At 36.4% G+C, this 22,084-nt stretch overlaps 1 protein-coding gene across 1 annotated transcript in view; it reads left to right on the top strand.

Annotated features, from left to right (window-relative positions):
* The window catches only part of ANO4 (anoctamin 4), a 240,671-nt gene that overhangs the window by 186,916 nt on the left and 31,671 nt on the right, over window positions 1-22,084 (top strand). Inside the window, exons 17-21 of the mRNA XM_039245598.1 lie at window positions 1,480-1,516; window positions 3,764-3,875; window positions 4,832-4,889; window positions 5,028-5,125; window positions 7,150-7,292. Coding sequence (XP_039101529.1) covers window positions 1,480-1,516; window positions 3,764-3,875; window positions 4,832-4,889; window positions 5,028-5,125; window positions 7,150-7,292 — 448 coding nt within the window. The remainder of the gene's footprint in view (window positions 1-1,479; window positions 1,517-3,763; window positions 3,876-4,831; window positions 4,890-5,027; window positions 5,126-7,149; window positions 7,293-22,084) is intronic.

Here is a 22,084-nt window from a genome sequence, read left to right as displayed (position 1 = left end):
TGGCCATATTAATTATCTTACTGTAGCAAGCCATGGTCATTGCTGAAAGTTTAGAATCATACAATCAGTATTTTACCTATTTCTTAGCCGAAATCCTGAATGAGAGAATTCAAAAGCTTGAAGGACCTTAAGGTCAATGAATCCAACACCCATTCTCAACCACATAAAATGAAAACAATGGCTTGAAGAGATGAGGTAACATGCCCAAGCACTACAGCTTGCTGGCTGGTAACGTTATAATTCCAGCCTGGGGAATTTAAGCCAGTTCATTTTCACTACTTTAGTCTAAATATGATCTTAATGTTCATGTTGTTCAAATCCATTTCACTAGTTTTCCGAAATTTCCATTTTACCATCTTTCTTTTTAGAGAAGGCACTTTTTCTCAATTTATACCCTCTCTGGCGATGTTCCTAAACCTAGGTTTGTCCTGAACCATACCCTGCACTTTGTAAATATATGCATACACACACAAACACTCTCTCTCTCTCTCTCTTGCTCTCTCTCTCTTTTCTCTCTCTCTCATCTTAGGACCCTCCATTTACCAGATGGCTGGGTGGGTGAAGGATGCATTCAATGCACTAATGGAAAAGCAGAGTATAAGCTTAAGAGTTCCCAGTAAGGTTTCATCACTTTAGTATTTATGAATGCTCTAATCTAGAAAATAAACCAGTCCATAAACAATGAGATTACAGAATTTTTTTTCATTTTTTTAATGTTTATTTTTGAGAGACAGAGCATGAGCAAAGTAGGGAGGGCAGAGAGAGGGAGACACAGAATCCAAAGCAGGCTTCAGGCTCTGAGCCTTCAGTATAGAGCCCAGTGCGGGGCTCAAAGTCACAAACTGTGAGCTCATGACCTGAGCTGCAGTCAGACCCTTAACTGACTAAGCCACCCAGGTGCCCCGAGATTATAGGATTTTTAATATCTTTTAAGTTTATTTATTTATTTTGAGAGAGAGAGCACACATACAGAGGAAGGGTGGGGGGGGGGGAGAGAATCCCAAGCAGACTCCATGCTGTCACCACAGAGCCCAATGCGGGGCTTAAACTCGGGAACCTTGAGATCATGACCTGAGCCAACACCAAGAGTCAGACACTTAACCAACTGAGCCATCCAGGTGCCCCAAGATTACAGAATCTTACCATAGAATCAGTCTTAGAGATCCTAAAGTCCAAGAATGCTGTGATTTGCCCGGCATCACATAGCAAGCTGGTTATCACTGGCAGCTAGTCTTCTTGCCACAGATTTATTCACTCCAGCTTAAGATGTGAGATTTTAAAAATAGAAAAATGGGACCTTGTGCATTTCTTTCTTGCTCAGAAAGGACACAATTCTTTGTTTACAATGTTTTCATTGTTCAAGTAATGGATGGTCAATGAAATTATTTTCGTTCATCACTTCATTACCTATTTCCTTTATAATTACATATTTTTAGTGTCTATGTTCATTTTGTTAAATGTATGACATTTATTTTACAGCTCTATGAAAAAGTTGCACTTCTTCTGACAAATTTAGGTAAGTGAAACCCTTCTTGTTTCATGGTACAGTATTGTGGTCTGGAAAGTACCTTTCTGAAGATTCATTTCTGAAATACTGCTGAAAAGAAATATTCTTTTTATTTCAAGCTGCATCTAATAAGTTCTTCACTTTCAATGGGACATTTTAAATGTCTAGAAACTGAGGGATCTTTTCTACTTAAAGCTTTAAAACTTGTCATAAATATTATCTATCAGGAGCTAATGTAATTTAAAGCAGGTTTTAAATCTTAATGCACAAAAAATATAGCATCACAGAAGTACATGTGTAAAGTGCCCAGAATCATTTAGAAAAGTGTTCACTTGCTATTGTGTACAATTTTTATTTAAATAAAACCATGTCGAGGTTTTCATGTTATATAAAACTACAGCAAGGTTAGTTGCTTTGAAGACTGGGGGCCTTCTACCAGGAATGTAGGCAGCCTATCCATTACTGATGTTTGTAGATATAACATTCATCTGGACAAGTCACCCTTCAGAACATGTCTCTGACTCCATAAAGCATTAGAACAATCTGGCAGCCTACTATATACTGTACATTTTCCATGTTTTCAAGATACAGAAATTGTCCCAATTTTATTAATGAAACATTAGTCATTTCACTGTATACAATGTGAGAAAATTACATGCTCCCACATGTAACCTATTTTAGCACATTCCCATATATAGCTTGTCCAGAGGAGGGAAAAATCACAAAAGTGCTTTTATTTATAAGAATCATTATAATACAAGATGGCATTTATCAAGCTTTTCTATGTACCAGATACAGAGGTAGGCACCTGGCAGATCTCCTTTAATGTCATTGAAACCTCCATCATTACTACCCCTTGCCCAAAAAGATAAAAAGAGGTTTATATCCACAGAAGAGGTAACTGCATTGGCAGACTGTGTCCAGTGGCACCTTGATCCAGGCTGGCAGAGGTGCCAGGAGATACAGCCCTGGTCCATCTGTGGTCGAGATACCTGGGAACCCTCCCAGCTGGCTAACAAACTGGGACACCTTCCTAGGTTACCAACAGTTCAGTAGCAGAAGTGAAATAAAGCTAAAACCTTTTTATTTTTTTTAATACAGTTTATTATCAAATTGGCTAACATACAGTGTGTAACGTGTGCTCTTGGTTTGTGGGGTAGATTCCTGTGGTTCATCACTTACATATAACACCCAGTATTCATCCCAACAAGTGCCCTCCTCATTGCCCGTCACTCATTTCCCCCTCTCCTACACCCCCATATCAAACCTGTATTTTCTTTCCTCATCAGAAGTACAGCCTTGTTAAATTAGACTCTCCCCTCCTTTCTCAGATATGCTCCCAGCAAGCATTCTGAATTATAATTAGTGGAAAAGGAACTGATGGGGTGAAATGGTTAAGAGCAATAGAAGCTCAGGGAATGTGGAAACAGAAAAAATACACTATTGCATTAAATACATTTTCCTTGACATTGCTTGGGATGAGGTTGCAGCTCCTACGGAAGGATAGGTGCATTTGACATGAGATGTCAAGCTGGAAGTTTGATTCATATGTTGATTCACATCACTGTCCAAAGAGCATTTGCTTTATGGAAGTCAAAATATAAAGAGATGAGAATTGGCACATGATGGAGGTCAGAATATTATAAGATGCAGATGGTGATATACAGTAAAAGCTCTAAAAATGAGATCTTCTCCTTGGTATTTGTCCACAGGAGTGAAAAGTGATGGATAAGGGTGACAGGCAAAGAATTCAGATACTCACCATTCTGGGGGGCAGGGGGTGGTCTGACTCCCTCTTGCCCAGCAGCACCTGACATTTCACCTGAATAGAAATTGAGAACAAGGAATTATTGGGAGTTGGGAGAGGACCTGACCCCACACAGACTCTACCTCACAGGTGGAAACTAAGAGCAAAAGAAAGCCTGCTGCAGGGTCCAGGCCTGAGAATGAAGCCCCTTAAGCCTGGCTATCTCTACTCCGGGCTCTCTGGGCATCCTGTCACAGCAGAACAAACCGGGTATTCCATCCTTTCAGACACATCAGTAGCTGCTTTTCCACCACAACCTGGAGGGGCCTGGTCTGTAAGCTTAAGGATCCCATGGGTGGTCCATTCCATCACACCATCTACAGGCAAACTGGGGTCTCATACAGCTTCCTTAGGACACCTCTGCTCCTGTGTTTATAGGGAGGAGGGCAGAGGGAGTTGATAAAGGGTCAAATCCAGCCTCTCAAATTCTACTCCTCTTTTTTCCACAGAACAGCCTCGCACAGAGTCTGAGTGGGAGAACAGCTTCACCCTGAAAATGTTTCTTTTTCAGTTTGTCAATCTGAACAGCTCCACATTTTACATCGCATTCTTCCTTGGAAGGTAAGAACCGGATCTCTCCATGCTTCTGGAGGACAGGACAGAGCACTGAGAGGTCACTGACCAGGGTGAAAAGGAAGCACCTCATTAAGAGTGACTTATACAAAGGCTAAAAAGAGACGATCAGCCTCCTCCTTTCCCGTCCTATTCCCATCCTGGGGAACGGCCCCTCCACTCAAAAGTTACCTGTGCACCTTTTCTTGGTATAAAGGACACAGAGGAGGAGCACTTGCACAAGGGAAGGATGGATTTAAAACTTGTGGGCTCCATCTGCACCTGAATCAGGACCTGGGTCTCACACCAGTACAAGCAGGTGGCATAATGGGGAAGGTGATCTGCAGTGTGTCCTGGATGTGTGCCCTCACAGAAAAGGGAACGACATCCAGACAAGGAAAGGGGCTGACCTAAGACACCACAAGAGAGTGAGCACTTTCTGACTCCAGCAGTTATGAGGATTTGAGTAGTCCTGTCCTATGAATTCCATTGCTCCGGGAAGTGTTTCCCAGGAGACAAGAAGCAGAGGAGGGCAGAGCGTTGGGTTTTGGTGGTATGAATGCAGCAGCCTCTCCTCAGTATGGAGCTACTTCAGTGTGCAATTCTAGTCAAATAGTGAAGCTGGTTATTTTTTTAAATTAAACTTTTACTCAAAAAGATCAGAATGTGTTTCAATCCAACATGCTGTTACACAGGCCAGAGCACTTGATACTTCGTAGAAAATGTTCAAAGTCACAGCAAGCAGCAAGAGCTGGCCTCTGTGGTTAGCAGCCAGGCAGTCCAGAAGGGAAATATCCCCTGGAAAATTCCAGAAGCCACAGTTATGACAGCTCTGGAGAGTTTCCTAATTCTCTCAGACCTGATTGTACCCGTAATTTTCATTGGAGGATAGGCGAATCTGAACACAATAGTCCCCGAAAGCTTAGACCTACAGGATGCTTATGGTCTGTTTTTCTGTGTTAAAGATTTACAGGACACCCAGGTGCCTACTTGAGGCTGATAAACAGATGGAGACTAGAAGAGGTTTGTATTCTTCCATCATTCCTTGTTTGCTATAGACTTCTGTTAAATAGCCTAGGGCCACTTTGTGCAGATTAGAAACCAGACACTCTTTCTTCCTCTCCATTGATTCTGGAATTTCTGTGTTTGCTTACGTCGCAGTGCCACCCTAGTGGATGCCTTATTGATCTCTGTATGCAAATGGGTATTATAATGGTGCTAAAGCAGACCTGGAATAATTTCATGGAACTTGGCTACCCGTAAGTATCTCAGACATGTGTAGTGGAGATGCAGCATTGCTCATTATTGGCTATTCTAGGTGTGGCAAGTAAGATAAGCAGTGCAGACTCAGCAGTTAAGACAGGGCATGTACCTGGAGCTAAGTGTTCATGCTCAGTTACTCAGACAGTCATGAAAATAATAAACATTGGTTCTTTAGGAAGGTTTAATACAAGAAGTATGAATGATAGTAAATATTCTTTTTTAAAAAAAGTTTCTGTGGGGTCCTAAATGTTAAACACTTGCTTGCAAGCTTCTTTAAATGATGCCTCTGGCCCTCATACTGTAGCATTGCGAGGCTCCCACTAGTTAAGACACATTGACTAGAGCTCTGCTTTCTCACCAGGAATGGTAATTTTCATTTAAACTATCTTAAATTCAAACTGTAAAGAAAAGTAACTTAAAAAAAAAAAAGAGGAAAAGTTTAGAGATGCAAAAAAGAAACGAGTATTTCTAAGTCAACATACCCTAACCAGTAAAAATAGGATCACCTGGTGATAATAGTTTATATTGATGACAATAGGCAAAAACTTGCATCACTTTTATAAGGATAACCTTGAATTCTGTTGTGTTTGCTCAGCTCTGGTCAGTTAAGTTTTAAAGGAACATAAATCAGCACCTTCTCTTTCGGCTTTATTTTTTTTATGTTTACTTTTGAGAGAGAGAGAAAGAGAGAGTACAAGCAGGGGAGGGGCAGAGAGAGGTGACAGAGAATACAAAGCAGGCTCAGAGCTGTTGCTGCTAGTGCAGAGTCTGACATGGGGCTCAAACTCACAATCTGTGAGATCATGACCTGATCTGAAATCAAAAGTCTGACACTTAGCTGACTGAGCTACCCACAGATGCCCCTCTCTCTGCTTTAATTCTTTCCATATCTACTGGTTTTCATGTCAGCTTGGTGTCTCCATAGAGAACTCCAGGTTTCAGGGAGGACCATTCAACCAGAACAATTCGCTAGAACTTGGATCACTTTGAAAAAGTTACCATTTGGCTCTTTGTCAGAGCCAACGCCAGTAATTTTCTGTGCTTAGATTTCTTTTTAGAAAACTTATTCCAAGTGCTTGATGTTTTCTAAAAAAACTTTTTTAAATGCATAAAATTTAAAAATTAACAGCATTGTATGCTACTTTAAACCATAAACCATAACTTATCAAAATGTCAGAGACATCAAGGGAACTATATTTTATCTTCTAGTAGTATGGACATAGAGCAAAATTGTGAAGTAGGTCATTTGTCTTTGATACCCATCTTATTTTTTCCTTTATTTCACATTTCATTTCTGGTTGGGTTTTTAGTTTGTTTGTTTTGTTTCTTAGGGTTTTCTTTTGGCATTTCTACTCTTGGATACCCTTCAGTTTTTCCTTGTCCCCTATGGCACACAAACCTGACCCCCCACCCATTTTCGTAACCCTGTTCCATATCATAAGATGCACTCCTGAATGTTACTAAGGATTAATGTGCTAACCTCAGCAGTGTGAGATGCATTTTACTGGGAATCAGAGCCCCTCTCTTGAGATCAAGCTAAAAGCAGGCGAGTCCAAGTGTGGAACTGTATGCAAGCTTTAGTGTGCCAAAAAGAGGAAGCATTTAGTGGGTTCGCAGATCTCCCAGGCCCTCCCTCAATATGCAGATCAGCACCCACATGGGAAGACTGCTTATGGGTCTTGAGTTAAGCCAGCTAGGCGAAACCTTCCTCTACTCCAAGGTCTGGGTACTGCCTTTGTGCTAGAGGGTCAGTTTATAGATGCTTTCAGTCTTCTATCCAACCCTCCAAAGGAACACTAAACATGAAACAATTTCATGAATATGTAAAATAAATTCATCTGTTCACAAATGCATGACGTATAGCCTCCACTGTTAGTTTCTTCCCAATCCAAGGTTTTATGTCCTTGGCAGCCTATCCCAAAAAATTTTAAATGACGGTTCTGTATTTGAACTCTGTCTTATCACTTCCATCTTAAAAACAGCCATATGTTTTTTTAAAGGAATTTATCTTATCATGCAGGTTAATTCAGAATTGGTGGACCAGAAGGAAAGTACGACAAGAACATGGACCTGAAAGGAAAATAAGTTTCCCACAGTGGGAAAAGGACTATAACCTTCAGCCCATGAATGCCTATGGACTCTTCGATGAATACTTAGAAATGAGTATGCAAATATCCTATTTTATCCTATTAATTCTAAATGCAAATTCTAGATCTCAGGCTATTATTCAGCTAGACTTGCACTCATTATCACTGAGTCCAGAAGCATGTGGGGATTCTTAAGCTAAGTGCTTCAGGGGAGAGAGTTTCTTGCTTTAAGAAGCTCGATCCATAGAGACAGTGCCAAAAGCCTGGTCACTTCAAACTCCTCATGATAATGTGTCCTGTCCCTTGTAATCAATCACCAGAAAACAAAAATGACTTGGAAAATGTGGTGAACCAAAGAAAAAGGAGTTATCACTCATGGCATGATTGATTCACTCATTTAGCAGACATGTATTGAGCCATGTTATATCCAGGCAGTCGCTATGCTTGGCACTAGAACTGCAAGAAGGAATAAGGCATAGTCCCAGCTCTCAAAGAATATATGGGCTAGTGGGGGAAAGCCAGAGACGAAAAAAGTAAGTGCAGTAAAGTATCATAGATGCTGCAGGATGCATCAGGAGGGCAGAGGGGGAGCAGCCACTTCTCTTGGAGATGATGGCAGGAAGCTAGGAATGCTTAAACTTTGCAACACTTACATTTAAGGAACTAGATTTCTCTATTAAACCCAAGCTATTTATCTTAGCATGTTACCTAAGAGCATGGGCTATGGAAACAGATTACCTGGGTTTAAATCCCAGCCTTATCACTTATTAACTACGAAACCTTGGACAATTACTTAATCTCTGTCTCAATTTTCTTACCTCTAAAGTGGGGATATGTGTAACCACTTCATAAGGTCTTCGTGTGGAGTAAAGGAGTTAATGAATGGAAAGGGCTTAGAACAATGACTGGCTCATAGCGTATACTTGGTACATGTTATCTGTATCATTGTTATTATTTTTCTGTTCTTATCTCCCTGGGGGAAAAAAAGCTAAGAAAATCTCCTAACAGATATATTGAGTGTGTATAGCTTTTTTTTTCCAATTATGTTTAAGCTCTGTAACATTGGAGTCAAAGTGGGAATAGGGATGGATAAGATGCATTACTTCTGAAAGAAGTAGTTCTTTCTGGGAAAATCTGAAAATTAAAGTAGTAGTAGAATTTGTGCTTAATGTTTTTTAGATTGCTTATGTCTTAAGTATCTACTGATGTTTTTGGAGTTTCAATTATAGAATGGCAGAATGATATAACTCAGAGAAGAAATCAATGTGGGCATTAATAATAAAACTTAATAAAGGGAATTCATTAAGAGAACTAACCACTGTGAGGTCTCTTAATGGACTCTTCTCCCATAAAGAAGGAAATGAACAATAATGTTGGCATATTGAGTGCTTGAAAAGAAGTTTTTATGTGGCTGGAATTAGTGGCGTTCCAAGTACTGCTGTATCTGCAGCAAGAAACAAATAGAAGCATCACAAGCAGACCAGAGAATCCCAACTGCTTCCTTCTGTTCTTATCATTTTTAAAATTTTTTTAAATGTTTTATTTATTTCTGAAAGAGAGAGAGAGACAGCGTGAGCTGTGAAGGGTCAGAGAGAGAGGGAGACACAGAATCTGAAACAGGCTCCAGGCAGTGAGCTAGCTGTCAGCACAGAGCCCGACGCGGGTCTCGAACCCACGAACCGTGAGATCATGACCTGAGCTGTAGTCGGCCACCTAACCAATTGAGCCATCAGGTACCCCATCATTTTATTTTCTTAATGACTTCCCTGCTTTGTTATATATATATTTTTAAATGTATTCATTAACATACAACAGATAGTGCAGAAAGTATATAAATAAGTGTACAGATCCATAATTGTTACAAATTTGCCAATCTGTGTAGGTGAGAGTTTGATAGACTACTAACCCTCAGGCCAAACTGAGTCCAATGCCTATTTTTGTAAATAAAGTTTTATTGGTACGCAGCAATATCCATTTATTTACATATTATCTGTAGCTTGTTTTGCACAACAGTAGAATTGAGTAGTTGTCACAGACACTGTATAGCCCATCAAGTCTGGGATATTTACTGTCTGACTCTTTAAAGAAAATGTTTGCCATCCTGTGTGGTAGATCAAGAAACAAAATATTATCATTATCACGTAAGGCTCCATTGTTTTCTTTCCAAGTCATAACACCCTCACTACTATCCTGATTTTTTTTAAATTTTTACTTAAATTTTTTTAAATGTTTATTCATTTTTGAGAGACAGAGACACAGTGGAAACAGGGGTGGAGCAGAGAGAGAGGGAAACAGAATCTGAAGCAGACTCCAGGCTCTGAGCTATCAGCACAGAGCCCGACACGGAGCTTGAACTCATGAACCGTGAGATCCTGACCTGAGCCAAAGTTGGCTGCTTAACCGACTGAGCCACCCAGGCACCCTTACTCTCCTGATTTTTAATGGCATAGATTAATTATGCCTTTTTTAAAATTTCCATGTGAATGAAATTGTGCAATACATACTGCTTTGTAACTGGCTTCTTTCATTCAATATCATGTTTATATGATTCTTCTATGTTACTACAAGTAGCAAAACATTATTTACCATATAGTATTCCTAGAATGTATACCCGAAGCAGAATTATGAAGCAGGTGGAATTTCTCTTTGATATGCACCTCCATATTTAGGCACATGTGGGTTTTTTTGCATTTCTACTCCCAGATACTCACCAGTTTCTCTTATGTTCCCCTACAATACACAGACACCACCACCACCAACCTTCAGTCATCTCCCATGTCATAAAATGTACTTCATGAGCATGAAACGTCATGAGCACTGCTAAGGATAAATGCCTTCTAATAGGAATCAAAGCCTCTGTCAAGCTTGAGTCAAAAAAAGAGGCAAATTTACTTGTAGAAATACAGATGTCACTGTGCCAATCAATGAATTATTTTGTGAGTCTGCAGATCTTCTAGGCCCCTGAAAATAAATAGGAATATACCAGTATTTATCTACCCATTCTATTGGAGATAGGCAAGTGGATTATTTCTAGGTTTAAGCTCTTACAAATAAAAATAATACTGTTGTGAACGCTTTGTACATGTGCTTCGGTTAACATATGTACACATTTTCTGAAGGGAATTTATGTAGGAGTGGAGTTACTAGGCCGTAAGATAGGCATCAGTTGATCTTCAGTCGACACTGAGTTTTTAAAACTAAGTTTTACCAATTATATTCCAACTAGCAGTCTTAGAGTATTAGTTATTCCACACACTAAAACTCGTTAGTTCTTGCAAATATTAGCTATCTGGTTGGTATGTAGTAGTATCTTATGGTTTTAATTTGAAATTTCATGGCAGCTAGTAATGCTGAGCACCTTTTCGTATGCTTATGGCTATAAGGCTATGCTTTTTTTGTGAATTCCCATTCAAACCCATTATCTTGTTTCTTTTTCTTAGTGATTTGTAGAAGTTATTTTCCCATTTTGGATATGAGTCCTTTGTCAGATATCTATGCTGCAAATCAAATAGGCTTTCCTGGTTGGTGGCTTGGCTTCTTACTCTCTTACTGGTATGTTAAAGTGAATAAAAATTTCAACTTTATCCTTCAAAATTGGTTCCCTATAACTTTTAGAATCAGATTTCTAATTTCTACACTTAGCTTACTTTTCTACTGGAATTTTCTTTTCTCATTGATTTAAAAAAATTTTTTTAATTTAAGTTCAAGTTAGTTAACATATGTATATCTTGGCTTCTGGAGTAGGACCCAGCGATTATCTCATATATATGACACCCACTGCTCATCCCACAAAGTACCCTCCCTAATGTTCCCCACCCTACCACCCTCCAGAAACCCTCAGTTTGTTCTCTGTATTTGAGTCTTTTATGGTTTGCCTCCCTCTCTGTTTTTATCTTATTTTTCCTTTGGTATAAGAAAGTTGTCCAGGTTCATTCTTCTGCATGTTGCTGTCCACTTTCCTTTTATCTTATATTCCCCATGTTCACCTGTTGTTTCTTAAATTCCACATATGAGTGAAATCATATGATATCTGTTTTTCTCTGACTTATTTTGCTTAGCATAATACCCTCTAGTTCCATCCATGTTGTTGCAAATGGCAATATTTCATTCTTTTCCGTTGCCAAGTAGTATTCCAGTGTGTGTGTGTGTGTGTGTGTGTGTGTGTACACACACAACAGTTGATGGACATTTGGGCTCTTTTCATAATTTGGCTATTGTTCATAGTGCTTCTATAAACATTGGGGTACATGTGCCCCTTCAAATCAGCATTTTTGTATCCTTTGGATAAATTCCTGCTAGTTCAATTGCTGGGTCATAGGGTAGTTCTATTTTTAATTTTTTGAGGAGCCTCCATACTGTTTTCCAGAGTGGCTGCACCAGTTTGTATTCAATGCAATCCCTATCAAAAAACACTAGCAGGGGCCGCTGGTGACACAGTCAGTTGAGCATCCAACTCAATCTCAGCTCAGGTCATGATCTCATGGTTTTTGAGTTCAAGCCCCACATCTAGCTGTGCACTGATGACGCAAAGGCTGCTTGGGATTCAGTCTCTTATTCTCTCTGATCCTCCCCATTGGTTCTCTCCCTCTCTCTCTCTCTCTCTCTCTCTCTCCCCCTCTCCCTCTCTCAATAAATAAACTTAAAAAAGTTTTTTTAAATGATACCAGCTTCTTCACAGAACTAGAACAAACAAGCCTAAAGTTTATATGGAACCACAAAAGGCTCCAAATGGCTAAAGCAGTCCTGAAAAAGAAAACCAAAGCTGAAACCATCACAATTCTGGACTTTAAGTGACAAAGCTGTAATCATCAGGATAGTATGGTACTGGCACAAGAACAGACACATAGATCAATGGAATAGAACAGAGAACCCAAAAATGGACTCACAAATATATGGCCAACTAATCTTCAACAGAGCAGCAAAGAGTATCCAAAGGAAAAAAGACCGTCTCTTTAGCATGGTCCTGGGAGAACTGGACATTAACATGCAGAAGAAGAAGGACCACTTTCTTACACAATACACAAATATAAACTCAAAATGGATAAAAGACCTAAATACGAGGCAGGAAACCATCAAAATCCTACAGAAGAAGACAGGCAGCAACCTCTTTCACCTCGGTTGCCGCAACTTCTTACTTGACACGTCTCCAGAGGCAAGGGAAATAAAAGCAAAAATGAACTATTAGGACCTCATCAAGATAAAAATCTGCACTACAAAGGAAGCAATCAGCAAAACTAAAAGGCAACCAAAAGAATGGAAGAAGACATTTACAAATGACATATCAGATAAAGGGTTAGTATCAAAAATCTGTAAAGAATTAACCAAACTCAACACTCAAAAAAAAACAATCTAGTGAAGAAATGGGCAGAAGATACGAATAGACTTTTTTCCAAAGAAGACATCCAGATGACTAAGACACATGAAAAGATCTTAAACATCACTCATCATCAGGGAAATACAAATCAAAACCGTAATGAGATACCACCTCACACCTGTCAGAATGGCTAAAAACTCAGGAAACAACAGATGTTGGTGAGGATGTGGAGAAAAGGGACCCCTCTTGCACTGCTGGTGGGAAGTCTTGATTTTTTAAGACTTTATGTTTTTGGAGCAGTTTTTGGTTTACCACAAAATTGAAAAAAGTGGCATATTTTCTACAAAAGATGAACCTACATTAACACATCATAATCACCTTAGTCCATAGTTTACTTTACTCTTGGTGTTTTACATTCAATTGGTTTGGGCAGATATATTATGACATATATCTGTCCTTATAATATTTTACAGAATATTTTCACTGTCCTAAAAATCCTCTGTGCTTGGCTACTCGTTTATCCTCCAACCTTGCCATGAACAAACATTTTGTCAAGTTTAAGAAGTTTACTTATATCCCTAGGTTGCTGAGAGTTATCATCACTTATAATTAAGTTCTCATCACTTATAATTAAGTTCTATCAAATTATTCTTCTAAATCTAATGTGGCGAATTTCATGGATTGATTTTGTTGTTAAAGTTGTTACAACCTCCTAGCAGAATTGGAAAAAATATTCACTTGGTCGTACTGTTTTTGCTTTTATTGCCAAATTTAATTTGCTAATATTTGTATATAAGTTCATGAAACATATACTATAGTCTTTTTTTTTGTAATATTTCTTCCAGAGTTTGGTGTAATTGTTATGATGACCTCTGATTCAGATAATTTTCCCCTTTATTTCCTATTCCTTTAAACAGCTTATGTAAGATTATTATTTCTTACATATATATTTGGAAGAACTCAGTGAAGTCAGCTAGACATGGAATTTTCCTTGTGGGAAGATTTCTAACTGTAGATGTAATTTATTTAATACAATTTTCTATTTCTAGTATCCATTTGATACCTGTTTCCTAATTGTGTGTTTTAAGAAATTTATCCATTTCATGTAAATATTCAGATTTAGTGGAACAAAATTCTTTAAAATACCCTCTTATTAACTCTTTATTATATAAGACCTGTAATATTGTTCTCTTTTTCATTTATAGTTTCATTTATAGTACTTTTCTTTTTTCTCTTTAACAGTCTGGCAAGAAACTTATTAATCTTTTCAAAAAAAAATCAACTTGTGCTTTGTTGATTTTAATTCCCTATTATGCATTTGCTTTCTCTTTCATTAATTTCTGCTTTTAATTTATTTACTTTCTTATGTGTTATTTGAGCTTAATGTTCTCTTTTCCCAGCATCTTAAGAAGGAAGCTTCAATCACTGATTTTCAGCTTTTATTCTTATCCAATATAGGCATGTAGAGCTATACTTTTCGCTATGAACACTAAGCTGCATCCTATAAATTTTAACATGTTTTATTTTCATTGTTAAGGTACCTTCCATTGCCATTCAATTTTGATATATGTATTTTTTAGTAATGTGTTGCTTACTATCAAAATATCCGGGGATTTTCTAGTTATCCCTCAGTCACTAATTTCTAATTTAATTTCACTGTGGTCAGAGGATATTCTCTGTTATTTCAATTGTTTCATATATGTTGGGATTTGCATTATGCCCTGGTATATTGTCTGTTTTAGTGAGTGTTTCAAGTGTGTTCTGCAGTTATTGAGTATAATGTTCTACATATATCAATTAGTCAAGATTGTTTAATTGTGTTGTTTTTATCTTCTGTGTTCTTATTAAACTTTGTCTACTTTATCTACTAAGATATTTTTATTTTATCTACTGCTTTCTCTACAAGATATTATCTACTAAGATACTATTTTACTAAGAAAAGTATATTAAAATTCCCACATATGATTGTGAATTTATTCTTTTAGTTCTGTCAACTTTTCCTTTATATATTTTGAAGCTGTTTTATTATGTGTAGACAATTTAGGATTTTCCTAGTTTACTGTTGACATTTTTAGCTTTATGTAAAATCACTTTTTATCTCTAATAATACAATATTTTAAAGATGTAATGAGCAAGAAGCTAACATTGAAACCTCCCAAAGGACAGAATTGAACCTCTCACAGTCGTTCAGGACTGAGGAGATAAAGACCCAATAGATTCTCAGTCACAGCCAAAGAACAAGAAAAAATAGAGGTGGACCACACTTTATAAAAACTGTCATCCAAAACCAGCCAGGCTTAATCGATGACCAGATTGAAGTGATCATCTCCTTCTTTATCTGCCTAACAGCATCACAAGGAACATTTTCATGTAGAAAAGAATATAACTGAGAACAGAAATCAAGAACTTCGCTAGATAGTAAATAATTTAGGCTTTGGAGCCAAGAGGCAAAATATTACATAAGTATTTGTAAGTATAAGCACTTGGCATATAAAAAACCATGTTTAGCTCAGAGATGATTTTAAAGAGAGAGAGTTTATTGAAAGAAATAATAGCTGAAAACTTCATAAATCATAGGAAGGAATTGGACACAGAAATGCACAAAGCTAATTGAACACCCTCTTACCTCAATGCAAATTAAAAAAAAAAAAAAAACCTCTTCTCCAACGCACATTATAATGAAACAGTTAAAATCAGTAATAAAGAATTTTAGAGGCAGGAGGGGCAGGAGGTGAGGGGGCTGGGGTGGGGCAAGTAACCTAAAAAGAATCCTCATTAGGCTATCAGCAGATTTCTCAGCAGAAACCCTACAGGCCAGAAGCCATGGAATGACATTTAAAGTACTGAGAGATAAAAATTACCCACCAAGAACACCTTATCTGGCAGTTTTCCCTCATATATGAAGAATAAATAAAGGCTTTCCCAGACAAAAGCTAAAATAGTTTACTACCACTATACCTACCTTGCAAGAAATGTTGAAGAGTTCTTCAAGCTAAAATGAAAAGATGCTGATTGGTGACATAAAAATATGTGAAAGTACATAAAACTCTGGTAAAGGTGAAAAATAAATTCAGAATCGAAAACTATAATAGGATGATGTATTAACCCCTTAATATAGTATAAAGATTGAAGGAAAAGAGTAAAGTAATTATAGCTACTATAATTTCTTAATTTACAGCATAAAAAGAGGTAAACTGTAACATCAAAAATAAAAAGGGAGGCTTTATAAAATTGTGGAGGCTTTATAGGCAAATGAAGATAAGTTCCTATCAGTACAAAACGAACTGTTTTATCCCTGAGATATTTTACGTAAGGCTGATAGTAACTACAAAGCAAAATTCTGGAGTGGATTCATGAAACATTAAAAAAAAAAAAAAAAAGACTGAGGATATCACAATGGAAAACACCAACATCAGAGTTAGACAGAAACAAAGGAGAAAAGAAACAAAATAAATACAAAATAACCAGAAGGTATATGGTAAGATGGCAGTAGTAAGTTCCTATATATCCATAATCACTCTAAATGCAAATGAATTGAATCCATCAATGAAAGGGTACAAAGTGCCTGGATGAATTAAAAAATAAGAGCCAACTAAATAAGAGCTGCTTGTAGGAGACTCATTTCAGTTCTAAAGACACACTTGGGCCCACAGTAAAGGAATGGAAGAAGATACTCTATGCAATGGAAGAAGAAATGAAAAAAAGTAGGATTGGCTATACTTTTGTCAAACAAAATAGAATTCCAGACAAAAATGGTAACAAGACAAAGAAAATCATTATATAACGATAAAGGAGGCAATACATCAAGAAGATATAATAGTGATAAATATATATGCACTCAACATCAGAGCACCTAAATATATTAAGCCAATACTAATAGATCTGAAGAGAGAAATAGACCAACAATACAATAATACTAGGGTACTTCAATACTCCACTATCAGCAGTGAATAAATCATCCAGACAGAAAATCAACAAGGAAACATTGGAACTGAACCAAACTTTAGACCAAATGGACTTAAACATATATAGAACAGTCCAACCAACAGTAGCAGAATACATATTCTTCTCATTGTGTGTATGGAATGTTCTCCACAATATATCATATGGCAGGACACAAAATAAATCAGCAAATTTAAGAAGATTGAAATCCTACCAACTAAATATTCCAACCACAGTGGTATGAAATTGGAAATCTACAAGAGAAAAGCTTTAAATCTATAAATATGTGAAAACTAAAAAACATACTTCTGAACAACCAAAGGGGCAAAGTAGAAATCAAAAGAAAAATAAAGTATTCCAGAACAAATAAAAATGAAATACAACATGCCAAAACCTATAGGACAAAGATAGTTTATTCTTTTATTTCAGTGTAATTAGCATACAGTGTTGTATTAATTTCAGGTGTACAATATAGTGATTCAACTATTCTATACATTACTCAGTGCTCATCCATAAGTGTACTCTGCATTCCCTTCACCTATTTTACCCAGGCCCTCCAGCCTCCTCCCGTCTGTTAACTACCAGTTTGTTCTCTATGTTTAAGAGTCAGAATTATTATTTTTTTGGTCTTTTTTTTTTTTCTTTGTTTCTTAAATACCACATAGGAGTGAAACCATATGGTATTTGTTTTCTTCTCACTGATTTATTTCATTTAGCATTGTACATTCTAGATCCACTCATGTTGCAAATGGCAAGATTTCATTTCTTTTTTGATGGCTGAGTATTCCATTGTATATAAATACCACCCCTTCTTTATCCATTCATACATGTATCGTGCATTCTTGAGTTGCTTCCATATCTTAGCTATTGTAAATAATGCTGCAGTAAACATAGGGGTACATTTTTAAATTAGTGTTTTTGTATTCTTTGGGTAAATACCCAGTAGTGGAATAACTGAATCATATGGTAATCATATTTTCAATTTTCTGAGAAATCTCCATACTGTTTTTCAAATGGTTGCACAGTTTGCATTTCCATCAGCAGTGCACAGGGTGCCTTTTTTCCCCACATCCTCTCCAACACTTGTTTCTTGTGCTTTTGATTTTAGCTATTCCAATAGGTGTGAGATAATATCTCATTGTGGTTTTGATTTGCATTTCCTGATGATGAGTGATGTTGAGCACCCTTTCATGTATCTGTTGGCCATCTGTATGTCCTCTTTGGAGAAATGTCTGTTCATGTCTTCTGCCTAACCTTTAATTGCATTATTGGGGGTAGGGGGGAGAGGTTGAATTGTGTAAGTTCTTTGTATATTTTGGATATTAACCCCTTTATCATATATATCATTTGCAAATATCTTCTTCCATTCAATAGGTCGTCTTTTTGAATTGTTTCTTTTGCTGTGCAAAAGTGTTTATTTTGATACAGTCCCAATAGTTTATTTTGGCTTTTGTTTCTCTTGACTTAGAAGACATATCTAGAAAAACGTTGCTATGGTTGATGTCAGAAAAGTTACAATGTGTGCTCTCTTCTAGGATTTTTATGGTTTCAGGTCTCGCATTAGGTCTTTAATCCATTTTTAGTTTATTTTTGTGTATTCAATGAGAAAGTGTTCCAGTTTTATTCTTTTCATGTAGCTTTCCAATTTTCCCCACATATGTTGAAGAGACTTTTTCCAACTGTATATTCTTTCCTCCTTTGTCAGATTATTTGACCATGTAATTGTGGGTTTATTTATGGACTCTTTTGTGTTTCATAGATCTATCTATTTTTGTGCCAGTACCATACTGTTTTGATTACTATACCTTTGTAGTATATCTTGAAATCTGGGATTACAGTGTCTCCAATTTTTTTTTCTGTTTCAAGACTGTATTAGCTATTTGGGGGTCTCTAGTGAGTCCATTTAAATTTTTGGATGACTTGTTTTACTTCTAGGAAAAATGCTGTTGATATTTTGATAGGGATTTCATTAAATCTGTAGATTGCTTTATAGACATTTTAATAATATTAATTTTCCCAGTCAATGGGTGTGAAATATATTTTCATTTGTTTCTGTCATCTTCGATTTCTTTAATCAATGTTTTATAGTTTTCAGAGTACAAGTTCTTCACGTCCTTGGTTAAGTTTATTCCTAGGTATTTTATTATTTTTGATGCAATTGTAAATGAGGATGTTTTACTAATTTCTCTTTCTGCTACATCATCTTTAGGATATAGAAATGCAACAGATTTCTGTATATTGATATTAGATCCCACAACTTTACTGAACTCATTTATCAGTGTTGGTAGTTTTTTGGTGAAGTCTTTAGGGTTTCCTATATATGGTATCATGTCATCTGCAAATAATGAAAGTTTTATTTCTTCCTTAGCAATTTAGATGCCTTTTATTTCTTTTTCTTGTCTGATTTCTGTATCTAGGACTTCCAGTACTATGTTGAATAAAAGTGGTGAGAGTGGACATCCTTGTCTTGTTCCTGATTGTAGAGGAAAAGGTTTCAGTTTTTCCCCATTAAGTGTGATGCTGTGGGTTTTTCATATATAGCTTTTATTATGTTGAAATATGTTGCCTGCAAACTTATTTGTTGAAGATTTTTATCATGAATGGATATTTTATTTTGTTGAATACTTTTTCTGCATCTTTTGAAATGATCATATAGTTCCCACCCTCTTATTAACATGATGAATTGTGTGACTGATTTATGAATATTGAACACACCCTTGTATCACAGGAATCCCACTTGATCATGATGAATGATTTTTTTTTATGCATTATTGGATGTGATTTGCTTATATTTTGTTGAGGTTTTTTGCATTTGTGTTCATCAGAAATGCTGCCTTGTGATTCTCATTTCTGTGGTATCTTTATCTGGTTTTGGTGTCAGTGTACTGATGGCCTTATAGAATTAATTTGGAAGTTTTCCTTCCTCTTCTATTTTTAGGAGTAGTTTGAGAAGAATAGAAATTAACTCTTCCTTAAATGTTTGGTAGAATTCGTCTGTGAGGCTATCTGTCCTGGACCTTTGTTGGGAGTGTTTGATTACTAATTCAATTCCATTGCTGGTAATCATTCTGTTCAAATTTTCTATTTTTTTCCTGATCTAGTTTTAGGAGATTATATATTAGTAAATTATTCATTTCTTCTGTTATTGTCGAATTTGTTGGCATATAGTTTTACATAATGTTCTCTTATAATCTTTTTTATAGCTGTGATGATTGTTATTTCTCCTTTTTCATTTACAGATTTTATGTGAGTCCTTTATTTTTTTATGACTCTGGATATTTTTTTATGTTGATCTTTGCAAAGAACCACAAATGTGGTTTTATCGATTTGTTCTAATGTGTTTTCATTTTCTATTTCATTTATTTCTTTTGCAATCTTTTTTTTTCTTTTCTCTTTGGGGGTTTTGTTTGTTCTTATTTTTCTAGCTCCTTTAGGTATAAGGTTAGATTGTTTGAGATTTTTTTATTGCTTCATGAGGTAGGTCTGTATAGCTATAATCTTCCCTCTTAGAAGAGCTTTTACTACATCCCAAAGATTTAGGACCATTGTATTTTTATTTTCATTTGTCTCCATGTATCCTTTGATTTCCTCTTTGATTTCTTGGTTGACTCATTTATTTTTCAGTAACATGTTATTTAACCTCCATATATATGTGTCCTTTCCAGATTTTTTCTGTGGCTAATTTCTAGTTTCATACAATTTTGGTCAGATAAGAGGCGTGATATGATTTCAGGCTTTGAATTTGTTGAGATTTGTTTTTTGACCTAACATGATCTATTCTGGATAATGTTCCATGTGCATTTGAAAAGAAGGTGTATTCTGTTTTAGGGTGAGATGTTCTGAATATATCTGCTAGATCCGTATGTTCCAATGTGTCATTCAAAGCCACTGTTTCCTTGTTGATTTTGTTTGGAAGATCTATCCATTGATGTAAATAGAGGGTTAAAGTTTTCGATTATTGTATTGCTATTGATTACTTCCTTTATGTTTCTTATTAGATGTTTTATGTATTAGGGTGCATGTTGGGTGCATAAATACAATTATATCTTCTTATTGGATTGTTCTCTTTATAAATACACAGTATCCTTTTTTTGTCTTTTGTTACAGTCTTTGTTTTAAAGTCTATTTTGTCTGATGTAAATATCGTTACTCCGGCTTTTCTTTTCACTTCTATTTGCATGACAAATGTTTTTCCCTTCACTTTCAATTTCTATGTGTCTTTTGGTCTGAAGTAGGTCTTTTGTAGGCAGCATCTAGATGGGTCTTACTTTTTTGGTTTGTTTCTTTGTTTTATTTATTTCTGATAGAGACAGCATAAGCAGGGGAGGTTCAGAGAGAGAAAGAGACACAGAACCCAAAACAGGCTGCAGACTCTTGAGCTAGTTGTCAGCAGAGCCTGACGTGGGGCTTAAATCCACGAACCGTGAGATCATGACCTGAACCAAAGTTGGAAGCTTAACCGACTGAGCCACCCAGGCGCCCCAAGGGTCTTACTTTGTTTTTTTATCCATTCAGTCACCCTGTGTCTTTTGATTGAAGTGTTTACTCCATGTACATTCAAAGTAATTACTGATAGATATGTACATATTGCCATTTTGTTACTGGTTTTATGGTTGTTTTTGTAGTTCTCTGTTCTTCTCTTGCTCTCTTCTCTCACAGGTTGATGGCTTTCTTTAGTGATATACTTGGACTTCTTTAATTTTTGTGTATCTATTATTGGTTTTTTATTTGTGTTACCACTGGGTTTATATATAACATCTTATGCATACAGCAGTCTATATTAAGTTGATGATCACTTAAGTTTGAACCCACTGTAAAAGCACTAAATTTTTATTACAGTCTCTCCCCATGTTTTAGGTATATGATGTCATGCTTTATAACCTTTTATTTGTGAATCCCTGACTGATTTTTATAGATATAATTTTCTGCTTTTTGCTTCCTGCTTTCTTACTCTTGCTTATGGTTTCTCCTTTCCACCCAGAGTTCCCTTCAACATTTCTTGTCAGACTGATTTAGTGGTGAATTCCTATAACTTTTATTTGTCTGGGAAATTCTTTATCTTTCCTTCTATTATGAACGATAGCCTTGCTGGATAGGGTATTCTTGTTCACAGGTTTTTTTTGTTTTTTGTTTTTTTGTTTTCCTTTCAGAACGTGAATATATCATGCCACTCCCTTCTGGCCTGCAAAGTTTTTGTTGAAAAATCAGCTGATAGGTTTATGGGGTTTCCTTTGTATATAACTGTTTTCTCTTGCTGCTTTTAAAATTTTGTCTGGGGGCACCCTTTAATTTCTCTCTTCTGTGATCCCTATAGGAAGAAAGCTGTTCCACTTGTTGATATTGCTGAGTTGCCTTAACCTATTCTCATTTTTTTTTCTTTTTCCTGTTCAGTTCCTTTGCTTTCCAATTCTGTCGTCCAGGTCACTGATCTATTCTTCGTTCTCTAGTCTCCTATCTATTTCTTCTAATGTATTTTTTAATTTTAGTTATTGAGTTCTTCACCTCTATTTTCTGTCTCTTTCTTGAGGATCTCACTGAGATCCTCTACTTTTAAGTACAGGGAGTATTTTTATGACCATTGGGTTCTTTATCAGGCATATTGCTTACCTCTG

This window comes from Hyaena hyaena, unplaced genomic scaffold, assembly GCF_003009895.1.
Source record: "Hyaena hyaena isolate Hyena2069 unplaced genomic scaffold, ASM300989v1 scaffold_261, whole genome shotgun sequence".
NCBI classification, from domain to species: domain Eukaryota; kingdom Metazoa; phylum Chordata; class Mammalia; order Carnivora; family Hyaenidae; genus Hyaena; species Hyaena hyaena.
This window is presented reverse-complemented; position numbering and strand designations above follow the sequence as displayed.